Below are 18,708 nucleotides of genomic sequence, written 5' to 3' on the forward strand. Positions count from 1 at the left end.
TAGGGAGAGGGTAAGCATATCGACCAACAAGTGTCGGCAAGTTAATCCTGTCTGGATAATGACGTCGGGATTCTGACCGCTGGGATCTCGACTGTCGGCATTACATACCCATCCCATCACGGAGATCACAACGCAAAAGCAATGTCTTTTATGTTGGTCAGAGAAAGCAGCAATTTATGTAAAACGACAACAAAAGTGAGCACCCCCTGTAATATCAAGGAAATAATATATTTTACTCATGTTAATGGTAATACACATATAAGTGCATGTTATTTCTGCATTCAGTATATTCAACTATAAAAGGCGGAGATTTATGAAACCTTAGAGAGAGTTAGGCCGGTTATTCATGAATAAAATCACAAAGGACAACTCTCGGTAAGACCTGTCCATTGCGAATGAGGACATGCGCAGAATGACACACCCGCCGTGGGGGGTTCTGGGAGGGATGCCTCTCACAGCACTCTCCGAAGAGAAGCCCATAGGCTTCTATAGGGTAACGCCATCAGAAGATGATGTTACCCACCGCATCCAACCAAAAAAACAGTTATGCATTTAAACCTGAGAATCACAGCAACAGTGTAACAATGTAACAAACAACAGTTATCGCAGTCCTTACTTGGAGGATCCATGCTTGCTCCCAGTAGATCCTGACTGACTCATCGCTGCATCAGCTGCAAAGAAAAACAGAAGCCATGTTATTTTTGGGAGGCTAGCAGTCACTCCATTGAACCCTTTTTCAGCCGTCTTACAAAATTATTAGCAACTTGTTTTCAGGTTTTGTTTAGTGCAATGATACCATACCTCCGCTGTTTGCAATACAAGAACTGGCTCTTACAGGTAGAGCCGGTTGTTTGGCCTGATCACTCATCGGATCTGGGGCCAATCTAGCTACACAAAGAGGAGGGCCAAACAGTACAGTTCACGAAACTCATCATTCAGCGCAGTCAGCCGATGACTACAAACTCAAGCTACAGTATTGCAGCTGACAGTAAATCAGATGTTCAAGCATAACTAAACACGCCGAGTGGTTCTCATTTGATTTTTTGCATGGAAAGATTGATTTTGAGTTCAAACCTTTTTTTATGCAATTTCATGTTAGTATCATCTAAGCCAGTGGTCTCCAACCTGTAGCTCGCGAGCTACCGGTACTTCATGGTCTTAATTTTGGTAGCTCACCTAGCTGCAGTACTGCCGAGTAAACTAGGTGGAAGTGACCTGTGATGCGTGCTCCCCCATGGTGTCGGCGCTATGGGTGGAGCCACAGGGAAGCACATCAGGTGATTGTCGCAGCTGTGCTTCCCTGTAATGCCACCCACGGCGTCTACGCTATGGCGGAGCGAGTTACTCTCGCCCAGCCCTGCCGGAAAATCACACAGCAGCCCTGTCTATCCAATATCTTTTGCTCCTCTACTGCACGTACCTCCTTGGAGCCGGTAATTAACAGTGAAATGTGCCAGTGCTTACATTTTATTTACAACTACAACAATATCACTAAGAAATAAATACATTGTTGTTTTCTATGAAACATTTTTTTTTACATTTTCCTTAAATGACCTTCGATTTTTCAGTTATTAGCCAGATTTTTTTTCTACATTTTTAGTAGCTCTTCAGGTTTCATTTTACTATAGTAGCTCACACCTCAACGAAGGTTGGCGACCACTGATCTAAGCCATCCACGTTGGTGCATCATGTTTGCAGCGATCATAGTATACAGTATGTAGTGTGATATTATGAAAAGTAACTGTACACTGCTCGTCTGCGTCCTACTTTATTTCATTCACATTTTTTTAAATCTATGCACATTGTATAAAATCAGGTACATATAAACAAAACCAGATGGCATTTCAACTGTGTTTGGTGCATTTTCTGCAGTTAAATGACCCATAATGTGTTTGGAAGTGGGGGTGCAATTGCTTTACTATGCAAAATTAATTAACACTGATACAGACGTGTTCTCACTCATCTTTGCTGCAGTCGCATCAAACAGCCTTCGTAGCGCGAATGGTTACGAGAGCCTCTGCTAGCGCTGGGTGTAATTTTTTGTGCCGAAAAAGCATCTAAGTCGCGACGCAATGCGACTAGGAAGCACTAGGAGACTGTGCTGATTAATTGATATGTGACGAGTGTGTGGCTACATTGGACAACAATACGGTCACACAACATTAATCAGGTCGAGTAGATGGATTTGGCCATGAATCTTCATTTTCTGATACATGTTTGATATTACATTTTCCTTTCATTTACTGTTCTCTTATCAACCATCACCATGTAATGTATAATCTCTATATTATTGTAGTCAGTCTTTTACAAAGCGTAGTTGAGGTACAGTGTAGGACGTCTTGGTTTTGCACCATACTGTAGATCCTGAATGGTCTGCCAATGCAAATCCATGTGTACTTAGGAGTGCTCCTAAGTACAGTATGCAAAGATCCAGAACAAAACTGAAGAGGTGTGTAGAGGTGCACTGTGTTCCACAGTTGTCAAGACTATTTTAAAAAATAAACTAATCTTTTTTTTGTTTTTTTAATCACTCTAGCTTTATCTATGGCTAAGATTAATAAGTTAGGGGCAGGGCACATGCAGACTGCCTTTATCACATGTAGTAATTGTGTATCCTTAACTGTATTATGTTGTTCTGCTGATGTGCACGTGCGAACGCAGGCATGTCTGACGGCGTTTAATGGGTGTGCATAATTAGCAAAGTAGCGTCATTGCACACGTGACTTGGTTGTTTTTAAGCCTGAACTGCTCGCAGTGCTTGGGGTAGGTTAGGTCAACCCCAATCGCTGCGAGCAGCTCCGATGGTCCTCGATGTTCACGATTAATCAGACTCTTCCCGGAGATGACGTGTGCTGCGAGTGACAGGTGGGAGGTTTTATAGTCCAGCGTACGCTAACTGCCGTCGCTCACTAAGACATAGAGGGCGTCCTTACAGCGCAAAGAGCGATCGATTGATTTGCATACTCGGCCCCTTTTTGCAAGCGAGCGATCGCATCTTGCGAGAGACTCTGAATGATGTCCTGTGTCTTGAGCCAGTATTCAGTGTGCATATAGGAGATTACGTGGTACATTAGCCACCTATTTGGGTAGGAATAATATTTCATCTTCATACAAGAGGTTCAACCAGATAATACATAGCAATATACGTTTTGGGGTAGGGAAAATGTATTGTTCCCTTATCAAACATCCTTGAGTGATAACATCCTCCTATGTCTCTCCAGCATCATCCTCCTGCATCTCTACAGTGCCACCCTCCTGCTACTCATCAGCGCCATCGCCCCTGCGTCTCACCAGCTCCATTCTCCTTGCGTCTAACCAGCTCCATCCTCCCTGCGCCTCACCAGCTTCAGTCCCCCTTCGTCTCTCCAATGCCATCCCCACCGTCTCTTCAGCACCATCATTCTGTGTTTCACAAGCATCGCCCCCCCCTGTATCTCACTAGTGCCATCCCCCTGTGTCTCTCCAGCTTACCCCCTTGTATCCTTCAATCAGCTCCCTGCCCCTGCATCCCCACCACCAGCTCCCTCCCCCTGTGTCCCCCACCAGCAGTTCCCTACCCCTGTGTGTCTCCTCTCCCACCAGCAGTTTAACCCCCGTGTCCCACTAGCAGCAGCTCCCTGCCCCTGTGTCTCCTCTCCCACCAGCAGCTTACCCCCCTGTGACCTTCTAGCTGCAGCTCACCTTTGTGTCTTCATCTTCGTGTCTGCCCTGGCTCCTGCTTCTCTTCACAGCTCATCAGTGCATGATGTCACATACGCTGTGCCGTAAATAGAGCCGCCGGGATGCAGGCCCACAATGTGAGTGACAGTAGGGGTGGGCCACAGTTGGAGGAGGAGAAACATGGAGCTGGAAACCAAGGAGAGGAGGCGGCCGCTGCCAGACAGGGTGGCTCTCTGTCCATGGGACATCTGTGCAGGGACGTGAGGTGAAGGAACCCAGTTACACCTCGTTCCAGCACACTTTAGCCCCTGGGGTGATGACCCCATTTTCTGGGTGTGCCAAACCCAGTGACAGCATGATTTTGCCGGACATCCTGAGTAACCTGAAGGTTACGCAGATGTCCAATGGTCATGCAGTTGATCCGATAGCTGCAACTTTTGCATATTTTAACACAGCTGTGTGCGCAGCGGCCGTACTTTGCGTAAATCTCTGAATCAGGCCCTTTGTTTGGCTGCTGCAGTTCCGTAAAAATAAATTGAGATAAATTGATGAGAATACTGGATTCCTGATTCATTTGTATTTGAATAGTGCCTGGGTGATTTAATAACATGAAAACATGTTGCAAATGGCAGGAAGGTTTTAAACTGTCTCAAGTTTAGAGCATGGTAGTGGATAGATCCCCTTCAGTAGATGGACCCTGTCATCCATCAGTTACTATCCATGTGGACATAGGGCCTGATTCAGAGCCGGACGCAATTAGCGCTCGCTCGTCCTGAAAATAGGGGTGGCTATTCAAATGAACCGTTCGCTGTTTGCGGTCTGTTCACGCCTCTAGGTCTGAACGAGCGAACAAAACTTGCGGTCGTTTTTTGAAAAAATACGCCCCCTGGCCGCTCGCATCCTACGTCATGTCCGCTATTTATTAGATTAATCGAGTACATCGACCAGCTTATGAACTGCTCGCTATTCTTGTGGTTGGTTTTTGCTACCACAATTTTGCGAGCAGTTCTGGCTATAAAATAACCCAGTGACGTGGTCAATGACGCTGCTGTATTAATTATGCACACCCTTAAAACGCCCGTTTTGACCTTTAAGCACGCCTGCGTTCGGATCTCCACTCCCCGTTTCCAAGCACCTTCCCCTGTTACCACCCACATACGCCTCATTCTGTCACTCAAAATAGCAGGCATTCGCTATTTAGCGAACAAACGATTTTCGGCCACACTGACTGGTTCGCGCATGCGTATTACGATCCGTACGCATGCGCAGTTGGGCAAACATCGCTCGGAGCGAACGAGCGGCCGCTTACGAGCGGCTCTGAATCAGGCCCATAGGGCCTTATTCAGCAGTGCACGCTAGTATACTGCTCAACGCAGATTCCCGATGATCGGGAATCTGCGTGCAGCTTTGCAATTGCGATCCTTGCTGAGCCACTGAGCCCAAAGCGTGTCGAGCAAAGTGAGCCCGCAAGGGTACAAATTTCTTCTTTTGGTGGCCTTTTTGGGCATGTTACCACACTTAGGACCTCAATCCATGTCACTTCCAGATACATCTATTGAAGGGGATCTATACACTATAAGATATTATCACCCAGCAAAGGAAGAGGAGAGGTGACCTGACCTGAGGTCAGTGGCATAAATTCATCCCAGACGCCCGAGGCAAGTTATAATTTGGTGCCCCGCCCCGTCACAGACGCTGACACTGTAATGTAGCAATGTGCATGCAGACAGGCTATAGATAGACAAAGGCAGCAGCTGATGGTCTCACATAGAGCTCTCCACTAGTGTATGATGGCTTCTCAGGTGCCGGGAATAGGTGCCATGTATTGGGCGGCCATGACGGTACACTCCGGGTACATAGTTACAGCCCTAAATGGGATGAATATTTTGTGGACAATGGAGGAGGTGCCCCATCAGAGCTGGAGCCCGGCGGCGGGCGCCTCCATTGTCTCCCATAGTTCTGCCCCTGGCTGAGGTACAGTAACAGCTGCTGAATTCATGCTCCTAAATTTGCAGGGAATTACTCCTGAGAATGTTGTTGCACAACAAGCAAGCAGTGACCAGGAATAAGAGAAATGGGACATTACAGTAACTACAGTTGTGAATTTAAAGTGATAGGAGGGTGATGGAGAAGCAGCAGGTTCTCAGCAGAATTAAGTGGTTTTGGCATATGTCACTTGGCCCACCTTTCCTGTGATAGTTACTACTGGCGATGAGTGGTGCTAACTCTGCTAATCAAAATTAGCAACAGTAGCCAAACTGGAGTTCAGAGCAAATTTTTTGTTTTTATTTTTGCACCTGAGGGTCAAAAAAAGTGTAAAATCACTAAAGTGGTAATTTCGCTAATGTAAATCTTCCACTGCACAGTCCAAAAACAGCTATGCATATCAACTTGTGCCCAGATTTCCACCAAGATATCAGTTTATGGAGTAAACTAGCATTTCCGGAACAGCAAAAGCCTGTACAGGCAGAGAAAAGGGGCTGGGGAGAGCTGCGCACTGCTGAAATGTAGACATTTCCATCAGTGAGAATATTGAAAGTGGATTAAGGCATGGAGAGGTCGCATTTTATGGGAGTTCCTTGCCATGTGGAACGACACATGGTCACCCACTTTAAGTGGACCCATTTCTATGTGGACCCATTTCAGCACATACTGTTGTGTGCTGGGCTGCATGGGAGACTGCTCGCTGCTCTCCTCTGCCTGTGTGGGGGGGGGAGCAATCACACTGACCAGGACCTTACCCCATGGATTGCACAGGGCTGAGGGGCTCACAGCACCCCCTCTCCAGCGCACAGTGGTGCTGAAATTGTTCCTTTCCCTAGGAGGTGTGGCCACGCCTCCCACGATTATGGCCATGCCCCTTCCCCAGGCCGACTTTTAACGACCCTAAGCATGGGAGGGGGGGGAGTAGCTGGCGCGGAGAGGTAAGTACGCTAACCTTCCCTCCTTAACTCCTAATCCTAACCCTCCTGTTATGCACCCTAACCCTAACTCTCCCTGACAGTGCCTAAACCTAACCCTTCCCCCTTAGTGCCTAACCCTAATTCCCCCTGTCCGTAGCCTAACAAACCTCTCCCTCCCGAAGCCTAACTCTAAAACCCCCAGGGTGCCTAAATCTAACCACCCCCCTCGCGGCTAAGACCTAAGGGCTCCTGCTGTACTTACCATCGGCAAGCTGGCTGTCAGGATTCCGGCGTCGGCATCTCCCCTCTTGTCGGGATTCTGGCGCCGGTATCTTGTCCCCGGTTTGGGATTCCGGCGCCGGGATTTCGTCACCCGGCATGCTGATGGTCAGCATTTTAACTACATCCCGTAGTCACCACATAAGCCCCTGTCCCACTGAAGCTTAGTTTAAATTCTCTAGCAGATTTTTTTTTTTTAAATTAGGGTAATGTCAGACACCAATTACCCTACCATCAAGTTTTGAACTGTGGGAGAAGGTCAGATAACCGAGAGGAAACTGATACAAACACAAGGAGAACAAACAAGCTCCACACAAAGAGGCTGGAATGGAACCCATGGCCCCAACACTTTGAGGCAGCAATGCTAACCTCTGTACCACCTACCACACCAAATAGGCAATGTCCTACAACATTACAGTAAGGCCAATTGCACCATGTGCTGCCACATACCATTAAGAGTCCATATGATACTGCATAAAATAAAACAGATTGACCCCTATATATTTTTCTGCAATGTACTTTACACTGCAATAAAGTGCTGTGGTGTATACCAAATCATTTCTTGTTTTGTGCTGGAGTTCCTTGTTCCACTATACATTACCCTGTAATTCGTTATCTGATGATTACGTTATAATCACTGATATTACCATCACATTTATGATTTCTGTAATAACAACAATTTATTGCTGAAACATTTCAGCTAAATATGTATTTCAATTGCCAATGGAATGCCTACTGGGGGCTACTGTATGCCTGGAATACTACCTATGGCTCAAAGTAGTCAATAGTCTTATTCAGCACAAATAGAAGAGATAGATGTTTAGCAGTGAATTTTTAGAAACACCCTCTAAATTAAACAGGCCCTGCAACTGGTATAGCTAGTAACTAACAGCCATTATAAAACTACTTCCAGGGCCAATTGAATATTATGTATACTTGCCTACTTTTGAGAAAGCATGTCAGGGAGATTGTGAAAGCAGCACCTATGAGCGCGGCGGTAAAGTGGGCGTGTACTGCTACATCTGAGAGGCGTGTCATAAAACTGACCACCATCCAAATGTAAACAAGCCGCAAAGCAGTTAGTAAGATCTTCTTGTTGATTAAGACACACTGATACTTTTCAGAGAATGCATGTAGCCTTAGGGATCATTGTGCCTTATACCCAATGCAGGGAAATTATCCTAATGATCCAATTTGAATGTATATATCTCTAATTTATTTTTTTTGTTCAAGTATATACCAGTTACATAATGGGGGTAAGGTACAATCAAGGAGATTGCTAGACTCTTCAGGGAGTCAGGGAGATTGCTGCTATTTCAGGGAGTCTCCCTGACAATTGGGGAGAGTTGGCACGTATGATATTATGTTCAGTACATTCTGTGCAGATTAGGCATATATAGTACACCCACGTAACATGATCATTGCAATGATCTCAGTACAGTTTTATTGCACTTTAGATACTCAGCATTAATATATTCCGACTGTTAAATTCCAACTGCATTTATTATGTCTACCTTGTATGTCACTGTTTTATGTAGGTTCTATTTTCCTCACTGTCTAGCACTATGGAGCACAGTGTCACTTACAAATCAATGATTTTAATAGTTAAGCTGTACAGAACTGGTTTGTTTGTCTAAATCCAAAGCGACTATATGTGCGTACAATTTGGCCACATGCTGGACCAAAGTGGATTGATTTACCCGCTTGGTACCCAGACAGAACAACCAGATCACATGAGGCTCATTTAAGATGGATTAAAGACCTGTGCACTAATACACTGCAGTCATCAGCTGTGCCCGCATGTTCTGAGTAAAACACAGAAAAATGACTGCTGGTATTTGGAGCCACATATCATATGCAAAATCGTTATCAAATTGATCATCCAAATTGTCATGTGTTAGGTTTGGTATTGTTATAAACTAATAAACTATGAAAACAGAATTGGGCAATCATTTAGTATTAAAGGGTTTTCTACTTTACAGTATAGTTTTCCAAATATACTTCTTCCCTTTCTTGGGACCTTGACACTTTGTAGTATTGTGTAAGGTCCTGGCTCTTACACATAACCAGGTCCTCAGTAGTTCACCCTCCGAATTCCTCGGGATCTATCTGAAGTAGAAGACATCTGACGCTGCAGCTGTAAATGAAAGCTGACTACTGAAAGTTGGGAGCTTCCAACTAAGTACTATTATAGGGAAAGCAGGCGATTTAAAATGATACATTTACAGTGGAACAAGCATTTAAAAAACTGCAACATTATTATTGTACAAAATTTCCAGAGACAAATCTCTAAAACCTGGGCGTGTCCATGAAAATCAGAAACACTGGCTGAGCTGCTAACTAAGGGGGGTATTTATCAAAGCTGGAAGAGAGATAAAATTGTGAGAGATAAAGTACTAACCAATCAGCTTCCAATTTACATTTTGCAGGCTGTGTTTAAAAAATGATAGTTAGGAACTTATTGGTTGGTAATTTATTTTTAACATTTTTATCTCTCTCCAGGCTTTGATAAATACCCCCCTAAGTACTAGCCGTACCTCCACTTTTAGGCATACTTGCCTACTTTCCCAAATGTCAGGAGAGCAGACCAGCTTCCCAGTGAAGTGCGTTGTCCGCTGGCTTGGTGATTTTACTTGTAGAATTGCACAACAGTGGCAGAGCAGTTTGACGTGTTTCACAGCAACACTCTCCCCACAGCTCCCAACTCTACCTTCCCTGGAGGAGGTAAAGCAAAAACTTATTTTGTAGGTTCCCTCTACTTCAGAACTTACTTGACATACTTGACAACTTTGAACTCTTCCTCTCCGGTGCAGATAGGACATGCAGCTGATCACTGTGGGGCATAGATGCCGACATTCTGGCTGCCCCTTCCAGGAGGGAGCATCCAGATTGGCAAGATAGGGGGGGGGTGGCTGGCATTTGTGGGCGTGGCGTGGACATGGCCACGCAGTCACGTCATTTTGGCCCCACCCCCACTACACAATGCCGAGATGTCCAGCATTACGCAGCAGGAGGCAAGGCTAAAATGGCGCGATTCGGCGTAAATCGTGTCACCGGCCCCCCGCTGCGGGGGATTCTCATACAATCGCAGGGGGAGGGGGCAGGAGGGGTCGACGGCTGCCGGGAGGCTTGCCTGCCTTTCCGGGTGTCCGGGAGCGGCACCCGATTTTCGGGAGGCTCTCGGACAAATCGGGAGGGTAGGCAAGTATGCTATGGGGGACAAACAGGGTATGTTTCAGAATTAGGCCCCGCATCCTCACAGTATAATGAATCGCAACATCGCGGCCTTTATCCTGCCCATTTCACTGGGAAGTGAGTCCCCCAGACGTACCAGGAGAGTAGACAAGTATGTTACATCAGCCTCAATGAAACAACGAGAAAAGACATGAAGTTTTACAAAGGGATTGTTATCTTTTGGACAAGATCATAAAGAGTGTCAGGTAGTCCAAATATGGACATCCCATAGGGAAACATGGAAATAAGTAAAGCAGTCTCCTGCAGACTGTAAACTGGTTTAATGTGGGATGTCGGGGGTTAGAACAAGTTCATGTCATGCTCCACAAGCCCAGCCGGTAATGCAAAGTGCTGCAATATAACCGGCCAATTCCCACAAATCTATGCTCATCTTACAGTGGTTTACTGGAACATTACCTCAGGAACCCACAATCAGGCTGCCAATGACATGGCTGCTTCTAAACAGTAAAATGAGCTTGAGTTTATTAAGAGCTCCACTGTTCACTGTGCTTGGACCCATTCAGCTGTGGGTCTGGTCACTGCTGGTATACGCCTCTGGATGCTGTATTATTCAATACAGGAACCAATGTCTGTTACACGCTGCAAAATCCTAATAATGCCTCAGTGGCAAGAATTGTATATATTGTGATAATAACCTGCCACATATTGCTGAATGTGGCTCTATTCCCTGTTGCACCACATGACTAGGATTGTGCTGTTTAACCTTGTTATCTGCTCACAGTTGTGTCCTCCCAGGGAGAGGCACCAGCCTTGTTATTTCTCACCTATTGTAAAGACGAGGGCTCTGTCCACATTCCATGCATACCAAGCAGCAAAACTGGAAGAAATTCTACAACTGTATATAATGACATGAAACGGTACAGTATAGAATACAGCAGTGTTCCCTATCATATAGTATAGCTTTTGTTGCAATATAACATCTATATGAGGTTAATGGGCATATTTATACATTTTCAGGATTTTTCTCCATTAAATGAACATCTATCATTGATGCTATTCCTGGCATTTAGAGGTGTAACAATTTCTTGCGGCTACAGTGCATCTGATGCTGCCCTGGGTGAACGATAGTATATATATATATATATATATATATGGATATCTATCACTACACTTCCAGACCTTACTCAAGTATGAGTATAGACTGCTGCAGAGTGGAGGGATCCGAAGATCCCTTTCTGGTGAACAAGATGTGGAAAGGACCAGGATAGGCTGTGGATAGGCTACAATAGCTAACACCATAAAATGGACATAAATAATATATTAATGAATAGGATCTAATATTTTAAAAAATTAAACAGAGCGAAAGTTGTGTTTGAAACACAAAACATACTGTAATGAACCCTAGAAATTAATATAGGCAGACCTAGGCCCCATTTACTAACGAGTTTTATCACCAAAACGAGTGATAAATATCACTGTGTATGATAAATGGTGCTCCAGCCAATCAGCTCCCAACTGTCATTTTTCTAACAGTTGACAGTTGGGAGCTGATTGGCTGGAGAACCATTTATCATACACAGTGAAATGTATCACTCGTTTTGGTGATAAAACTCGTTAGTAAATGAGGCCCAAAGTTTTTTATATTATCTACATCCCCTTTTTATCTATCAGAAAAAGCTATTTTTTAGTATGATATGTTTACCAAGCAATTTCCAAGACTTTTTAGTGAACCGATCAGGAGCGATCTGCCCCTCAGCTGATGCCCAAGAGTGCAGAATAATAATGTTCTTCTAAAGAGTACAGATAATGTAATAAACAAGGTAGTGTCAATATACGATGCAAGGGAGATTTAAAAATACATCAATAAAAAGATGTAATTATGGAGAGATGCCCACTTGGAAAAAGACCAAATGGCAGCTGTACCCATTATTACTGTGTGCACCCGCCTCTGCACCAAAGTAACAGCTCTCTTTATAAAGCATCATTATTATAATCTTTATAATGAGACACTGTGGTATGGCAGGTAATTATATAAATGATCTTTATGGAGAACACATGGACTGGGTATATCAGCAGGTGTGTGTTTTGCCTCTATTGTAGAATCACACTGTCCACAGTTAATTAATTTCCCAGGATACTCTGCTGTTGGTAGGTGCAGCTGAGCTTATTATACGCCATAAAGACCTTATCATGCCCGTCACTGAACTCTGCTGAATTATACCTAGGGCCTGATGCAGAGATAGCAGCAATTTGGGGGTACATTGCTCAAAGAGTACTCTACATAGAAAAAAATGTGTATATTCACCAGAATGCAGAGATGTACACATCTCAAGATGGACCACCTCTGTGTGTGTGCCAGGTTTGTTACCAATCATCAGTGAGCATTGGCACCTATGCTCTACTAGCAGCAAAAATATATACGCCTCCTAACATGGCTATCATTTCCAGTGTTTTTAAATCTTTTGCCAGAGATCACTTATATACCAAAACAAATAGTCTAGGTCAGTGGTTCCCAAACTGGGTGCCATGGCATGGTGGGGTGCCTCGGGACACTTGCAGGGGTGCCTCAGCTTGGTAAACCAGCAGCAAATCATATTATTTATGGTCAATGTAATGTAAATATGTGGAAAAATAGAAGCGCAAACCTGTCCACCACCACATAACTGACCCTAAGGATGACAGTTCTGCACAATTTACTTAATTTAAAATTTTTTAAATTTCTCATTAACAAACTTTTGGCCTAGGGGTGCCTTGAAAACAGCTGATACTCTAGGGTGCCGTGATTCAAAAAAGTTTGGGAACCACTGGTCTAAGTTATAATCAGAGCATATTTATTGGGACTAGTTTAAAGAGAAAGGGGAATACGAATGGGCATAGACCTTCAAGGTGACTGCTCCTGGATATATGATGTTTAAACCATGTGTTTAAATATGGACTCAACCATTATCTTATGACCATCCCCGGGCCATAACAGGGTGTCGCTGTACCCTGTGCTTCACCCGCCCCCTGAGTGGTGCTCAAGGCATCTAAGCGCACCTCAAAGGGCGGGAGGGTAGGATCGCCTTGTTTGGACACTAGCCTGCTGCTCTGAGCTTCCGAGAGAGGCTCTGTACGGCAGACAGGTCCCACAGAGGAGATGCAGCTGACAGCTTTGGGGGCAAGCTCTCCACATTATTAGGCCCTGCCCTCATTTTGTCCTGATTTCCTGGTCAACATATTCTCCCCATCCTCTCCACTTCACTTGGAAGTGGGCAGAATGTGAGAGATCCACCTAGTCTCCAGCAACTTCCGCATCTTCTGGGAGCATTGGTAAGTATACCTAACAGGTGTATGTGTGTATGCATCAATGTCTTTCTCATTTTCAATTGTGTAAACATGTCCTTACTGTACTAGGCCTAGCCTAGGCTCCATTGCTCCATGACTCTGCAGCTATAGCTCTCCTGTCTGAAATAATTAGTGTCAGATGTATTAACTCTTGCATAAAGACGTAAGTTTGTGCACATACGCAATACAGAAATACGTATTTTACCCGACGTTTGGCCAACTCTGTATGAGCCGCTTAGTGTATGCAATATTACTACTCTAAATATGCAATATTTATAGTAGTTATTTTAATAGAGATTGTAGTTTTTCAGTGAAATTATTTCCAATCAAATCTTTTAAATCTGTGCAGCAAATTCCACAGTTTGCGGCACAACGTTCTGATCTGTTCCACACTACACAACACATTAGTAATTATGCTTTTGCAGTGTATCTTTCATTTTATCTTGCAGCGCCCCGTTCCCCAGCGTGCAGCGCCGCAAACAAAATCCCCTCCTAAGGGGGCGTGGTCACATCTCTCGCGATTACGTCACGTCCCATTCACCAGGGCCCGGCGCGCCTGTATATTGTACAGTATGTACCCACAATTAGACAGGTGATAAATCTTGAATTTAATGGGCCAAAGTAGAATATAATTAATTGACTATAATTTTTATAAAAGCACTTATGCCGTCTCTGAGACTACTGTGAAATGAAGCATTTTCTGTGTCCTATTATATATGCAGCACATAGAGGGGTTTTCCATCATCAGATCAGCTATTGTCATGTGTGTGCCCTCCTGCAACTGTTACTTAATACATTGCTTTTTTCTGTGCTTGTCATTGTCTGTCATACATGTATATAAATGTGAATATTTTATGAACCGTGCAAGTTATTTTTTGTTACTCCAGGATACAGCCTAACTTCATGCATTGCATTCTCTGCACGAACCGCATTGGTTGCTGCATCTTAATTATGCAAGCCTCCGAAACGGCATTATGACGCTCGGACACGAATGCGTTCGCACCTCCACTCCCCCATTTTCAACGACCAACCCCTGTCACCACCCACAAACAGCATGTCCTGTCACTCAGCTATGCGTTCTATGCGCAGCGAGTGAACACTTCCCTTTCGCTCTGACTGGTTCGCACGCGTGCACTGCGATGCGTACGTATGCGCACATTGCGAAACATCGGCAGCTACAAGCGCTCGCAGCCTAGCGAGTGGCTCTGAAATAGCACTGGTTGGAACCATATTTGAGAAGACATTAATGGAAAAATGGCGCCGCCGGCAGCTAGGTAGTCTGTGGGAGGGGTGCAGGAATATTGAAGCAGATGTGTGCATGTGTATAGCCTACCCTCCAACATGACCCCTTCCACCAGGTACAAAATACTCTGCTTTTGGACTTCCCACAGTCACCTGTGGTGAACTAATTAATTGATGAGAAAGGTGTTTCAGCACAGGTATCTGCACTCATTAATTAGGAGGGAAGTCCAGGAGCAGAGCATTTTGTACCTGATGGAACGGGTCATGTTGGATGATCTGGTATAGAGTGTGTGGGGGGCCAGAGAACAATTGCACATGGGCCTCCTTATTTGGTGTGCTGCACTTGTTGGCAAATGTGTTTAGCACTAGTACAAATGGAGAACAGCCTCTCCTACCTGAATAACTGAGTGCAAGGCAAGCCACACAATTATATGCACAGGCCTCTTCCACAGCCACAATGTACAGCTATCTGATCACACAATTCAGGAATTGTTCTTGCACCTTAATGTAACCTACATTTTACATTACACATCAATAACATTACCTTTGGCAATAGGTACTCATTATTTTCTTAAACTACTGTGCTGTTGCTACTTGCATAATGCAAATACTTGTGTCGCCAGAATGAACATTGTAATCATCTAAAAAGCCAGCTGTTTCAATATTGTGGCACAGCAATGTAGGCGAACAGGTCTAGAGATGAATACTCTTTTGTTATTTTTGTAGTCATCATTTCCCTTTCACTTATGTCTATTAGTAAAATTGGTTTCCATGAGAAACTATACTATCAATTCTCCCTCATACCTTCTACACACGTTAAATGTCCTTCTCCTGACCTTCTTTATTTTCTTTTACACAAACCATGCAGCAAAATGATGCATACATGTCACTATGTAGCGGCAGCCATTGGGGGAACACGCAGACCAATAAGAACCTGCAAGGCACTGAGCCTTGTCACATTCCTATTGGTTCATGACCGCGGAGTTACACTTGGCAGTCACATTTTGCAGAAAATTGCTTGAGTGTAGTCCCTATGGCAATATTCATGACCCTCATTGTAGGGGGCACCACAAGGGATATCACACAAGTCCCCACTTTTTCAAAAGCTGGCCCGGCCTCTACCTATAGAAAATATTTAAAGTCACAATAGTGGGCAAGACACAAATTTACACTAGTGTCCAACATTAAAACATGGCCTCACTAGTTTGCCTATTCATTAAGTAATCATCTCGCTGCGAGGGATACTTAAGTATCCAACTCGCAGCAGGGGAAACGTTACACCGAAGCAATTCATCATTGCTCTGGTGCGGGGACAGCTGCTCCGAAAAGTAGTTGTCCCCGCGGTCAGTAGCGCAGCAGCAGAAGTCATATGTTAGGGAAGTCATAGTAATACAAGGCCTATTTCAAAGTTGTACGCTAATGCCGTCGCTGCGATGCAAAAATTTGTCGTAGCCACATTGAGATGTATGGAGACGCCCACCAGTGGCTTTGAAAATCCATGCATCTGCGTAAAATGACGCAGCATCTACGTACAGACACACAGCATCGGTCGCAGACCATTTGGTTGAGTGAGTCTATGGTCCCGCAGAATGGCCATGGGAATTCAGTCACAGAAGTAAAATTCCTTGCGCACAGGATCGCCGTAACAGAGTGTGACACGCCCCCGTAACGGTCACGACACACTTCCTTATTTGCCGCCAATCCCCATTATTTTCTCCAAACGCTCTCTGTCTGTCAATCACACTTAGAGTGACTACGGTAATGTACTTTGACGCATGCGCCATGCGACAGACGCAGACTGCCGTTTATCACTCAACTGCGAAAACATCGGAATAGCCCACAGTTCCAACCCACCAAAACCCCTCCTCTGTTTCCCTGGGTGAAATGCCACCCTGATATGTAATGGTCAGTCTCTCATTTCGCTAGCACCATCTCAGTATGGCTAGAGAAAAGGTGACAGGAGAAAAATGTTTTATTTAAATAAAGTTTTTTTTCCCCAAGTGGAATAGCGTATATTCATTTTTCCTGTCACTGCAATAAGTGTCAATATAAAATCCCAGACCCTCCAACATGACCCGTTCCATTAGGTACAAAATACTCTGCTCCTGGACTTCCCACCTAATTGATGATTGCAGCCACCTGTGCTGAAACACCTGTCTCATCAATTACCTAGTTCACCACAGGTGTCTGCAATCATTAATTAGGTGGGAAGTCCAGCAGCAGAGTGTTTTGTACCTAATGGAATGGGTCATGTTGGAGGGTAGGAAATACATGCTATCTTTGTTCTCACCGCACACTGATAAATATGGTTGTTGGCTTTCTTGTTAAATATTTACTCCCATGTCTTGCATCAATTTACTCTTGCACTTTTTGTTTATGTTATGTCTGTAAATAAGTGGTTTTTTTTAGAAGCTGCACAATAAAAGATAATGAGGCCGATTGAGAGCGAGGAGTCAAATATGAACCTGGAAAAAAAATCATTCTGATCTGCAAATGGCAGAAAGGTAAAATGCACAACTTGGTTTATGATTGTGATGGGAGATGGGGCCAAGCACAACTGTAATATGCAGTATAAAAACAGAACTGCCCAGTAGCATGCAGCACTTCTCCAATATTGTTCAGATAATCAGCCCTGTTACTGCCCTGTTTGATCACACACAACAAAGTCTGGAGGTATCCGGTCAGAACGTCTGAATGGACACAAGATGTCGACATGGTTAAAATGTCGACATGTTCCTAATGTCAACATTTAGCATGTTGAACTTGACACCAGAATGTCTAGAGACGGATGTGATATCATTAATATTTAGTTCATGAAACATATACTGTAGCTGTTCTTTGGTCACTACAGTAAGTTTTATGTCATATTTTTTGCATGGACTGCATTAACGGTCATTAAAACGATCTTTGCAATCGTCGTCTAAAGGCCCCCATACATCAGCAATTATTTGCAGCAATCGTGCAATTTGCAATCGATTGTGTATAAAAATCTTTCCCTTTTTCAATCGATTGCAGAATTGCCACAATCAATTGAAAAAGGGAAAGATTTTTATACACAATCGATTGCAAATTGCACGATTGCTGCAATCAGTTGCTGATGTATGGGGGCCTTTACCCTACTGAAGCCTTTGTACCTGGGAGGTAGATAAACTATATATATTTCATTGACGTATGCAGTGCAATACTAAAGATCAGCAGATAAAAGACTCATTTCAAGTACAAAGTGATAAAAGTTATTTGTTTACAGACCAGAATATAGAATGTATAGCGCATTCCACAACTTCCAAACAATCACTAAACTGATAGGAACAGACTCGGCACTGATGAAACAAGTGGTTTAGCATGGAGGCTGAATAAATGGCCAGTTAGGCCACATGAATTCTACATTACACAGATCCAGAGTATTGGCTATCAAACTACAACACCAGATCACACTGGGCAGGAGTTTTGGCACAATTTATTTCACAGCCGTCCACCAAAGGCAATCCATTTATCCCAAACTGATTTTGTTTGGGTTTATCCTTTGCTCTGGGTGAAAAACATTCTTATCGCCCAATCAGATCATTTTACTGTGTATTAGTTCAAATTATATTCGTCTCATACTCAGAAATACAACTGTCATGGCAATGTGTAATATTTTTTTTCAAAACATGGACTGTAATGGCAGAGTTTTTGAACCTCTGGATTAGCTGTTTGTGAACTCACCTCCAGCTAATGGTATTTTATTCATGAGCATCACAGCAATATTAGATAATTTAATTAGCAGCTATCTATTTGCATTATTGTAAGCTTTCTAGCAGAACCATCTTACCTCTTCCTCTGTCTGTTAAAGCTCAGAGGTTAATTTATACCTCTTTTCCACTGCTGCAATAACCCAGGTTATTGCTGAGTTTTCCCGGGTAGCGGCTCAGTGGAAAAAGGACTCTGAAAAATAACCCGGATCAAGTGACCTGGGTATCCAACCCAGGTAGCTACCAGGGTTGGACCCGGGATGTACCTAGGTAATGGTGCAGTGTAAATGGCGTGACCCGGGTTATCTGACCTGGGTCATGCCTAAAATGAGCTGATTGGTGGCTGTGGGGCATTCACCTCCCACTTTTTATGA

The 18,708-nt window shown here is 44.0% G+C and overlaps 1 protein-coding gene across 1 annotated transcript in view; it reads right to left on the bottom strand.

Moving 5' to 3' along the window:
- The window catches only part of EPS8L2 (EPS8 signaling adaptor L2), a 258,096-nt gene that overhangs the window by 130,623 nt on the left and 108,765 nt on the right, over positions 1-18,708 (bottom strand). Inside the window, exon 2 of the mRNA XM_088471000.1 lies at positions 617-671. Coding sequence (XP_088327126.1) covers positions 617-660 — 44 coding nt within the window. The 5' untranslated portion in view covers positions 661-671. The remainder of the gene's footprint in view (positions 1-616; positions 672-18,708) is intronic.

The sequence above is a fragment of the Taudactylus pleione genome, unplaced genomic scaffold, assembly GCF_031769625.1.
Source record: "Taudactylus pleione unplaced genomic scaffold, aTauple2 ptg000109l, whole genome shotgun sequence".
NCBI classification, from domain to species: Eukaryota; Metazoa; Chordata; class Amphibia; order Anura; family Myobatrachidae; genus Taudactylus; species Taudactylus pleione.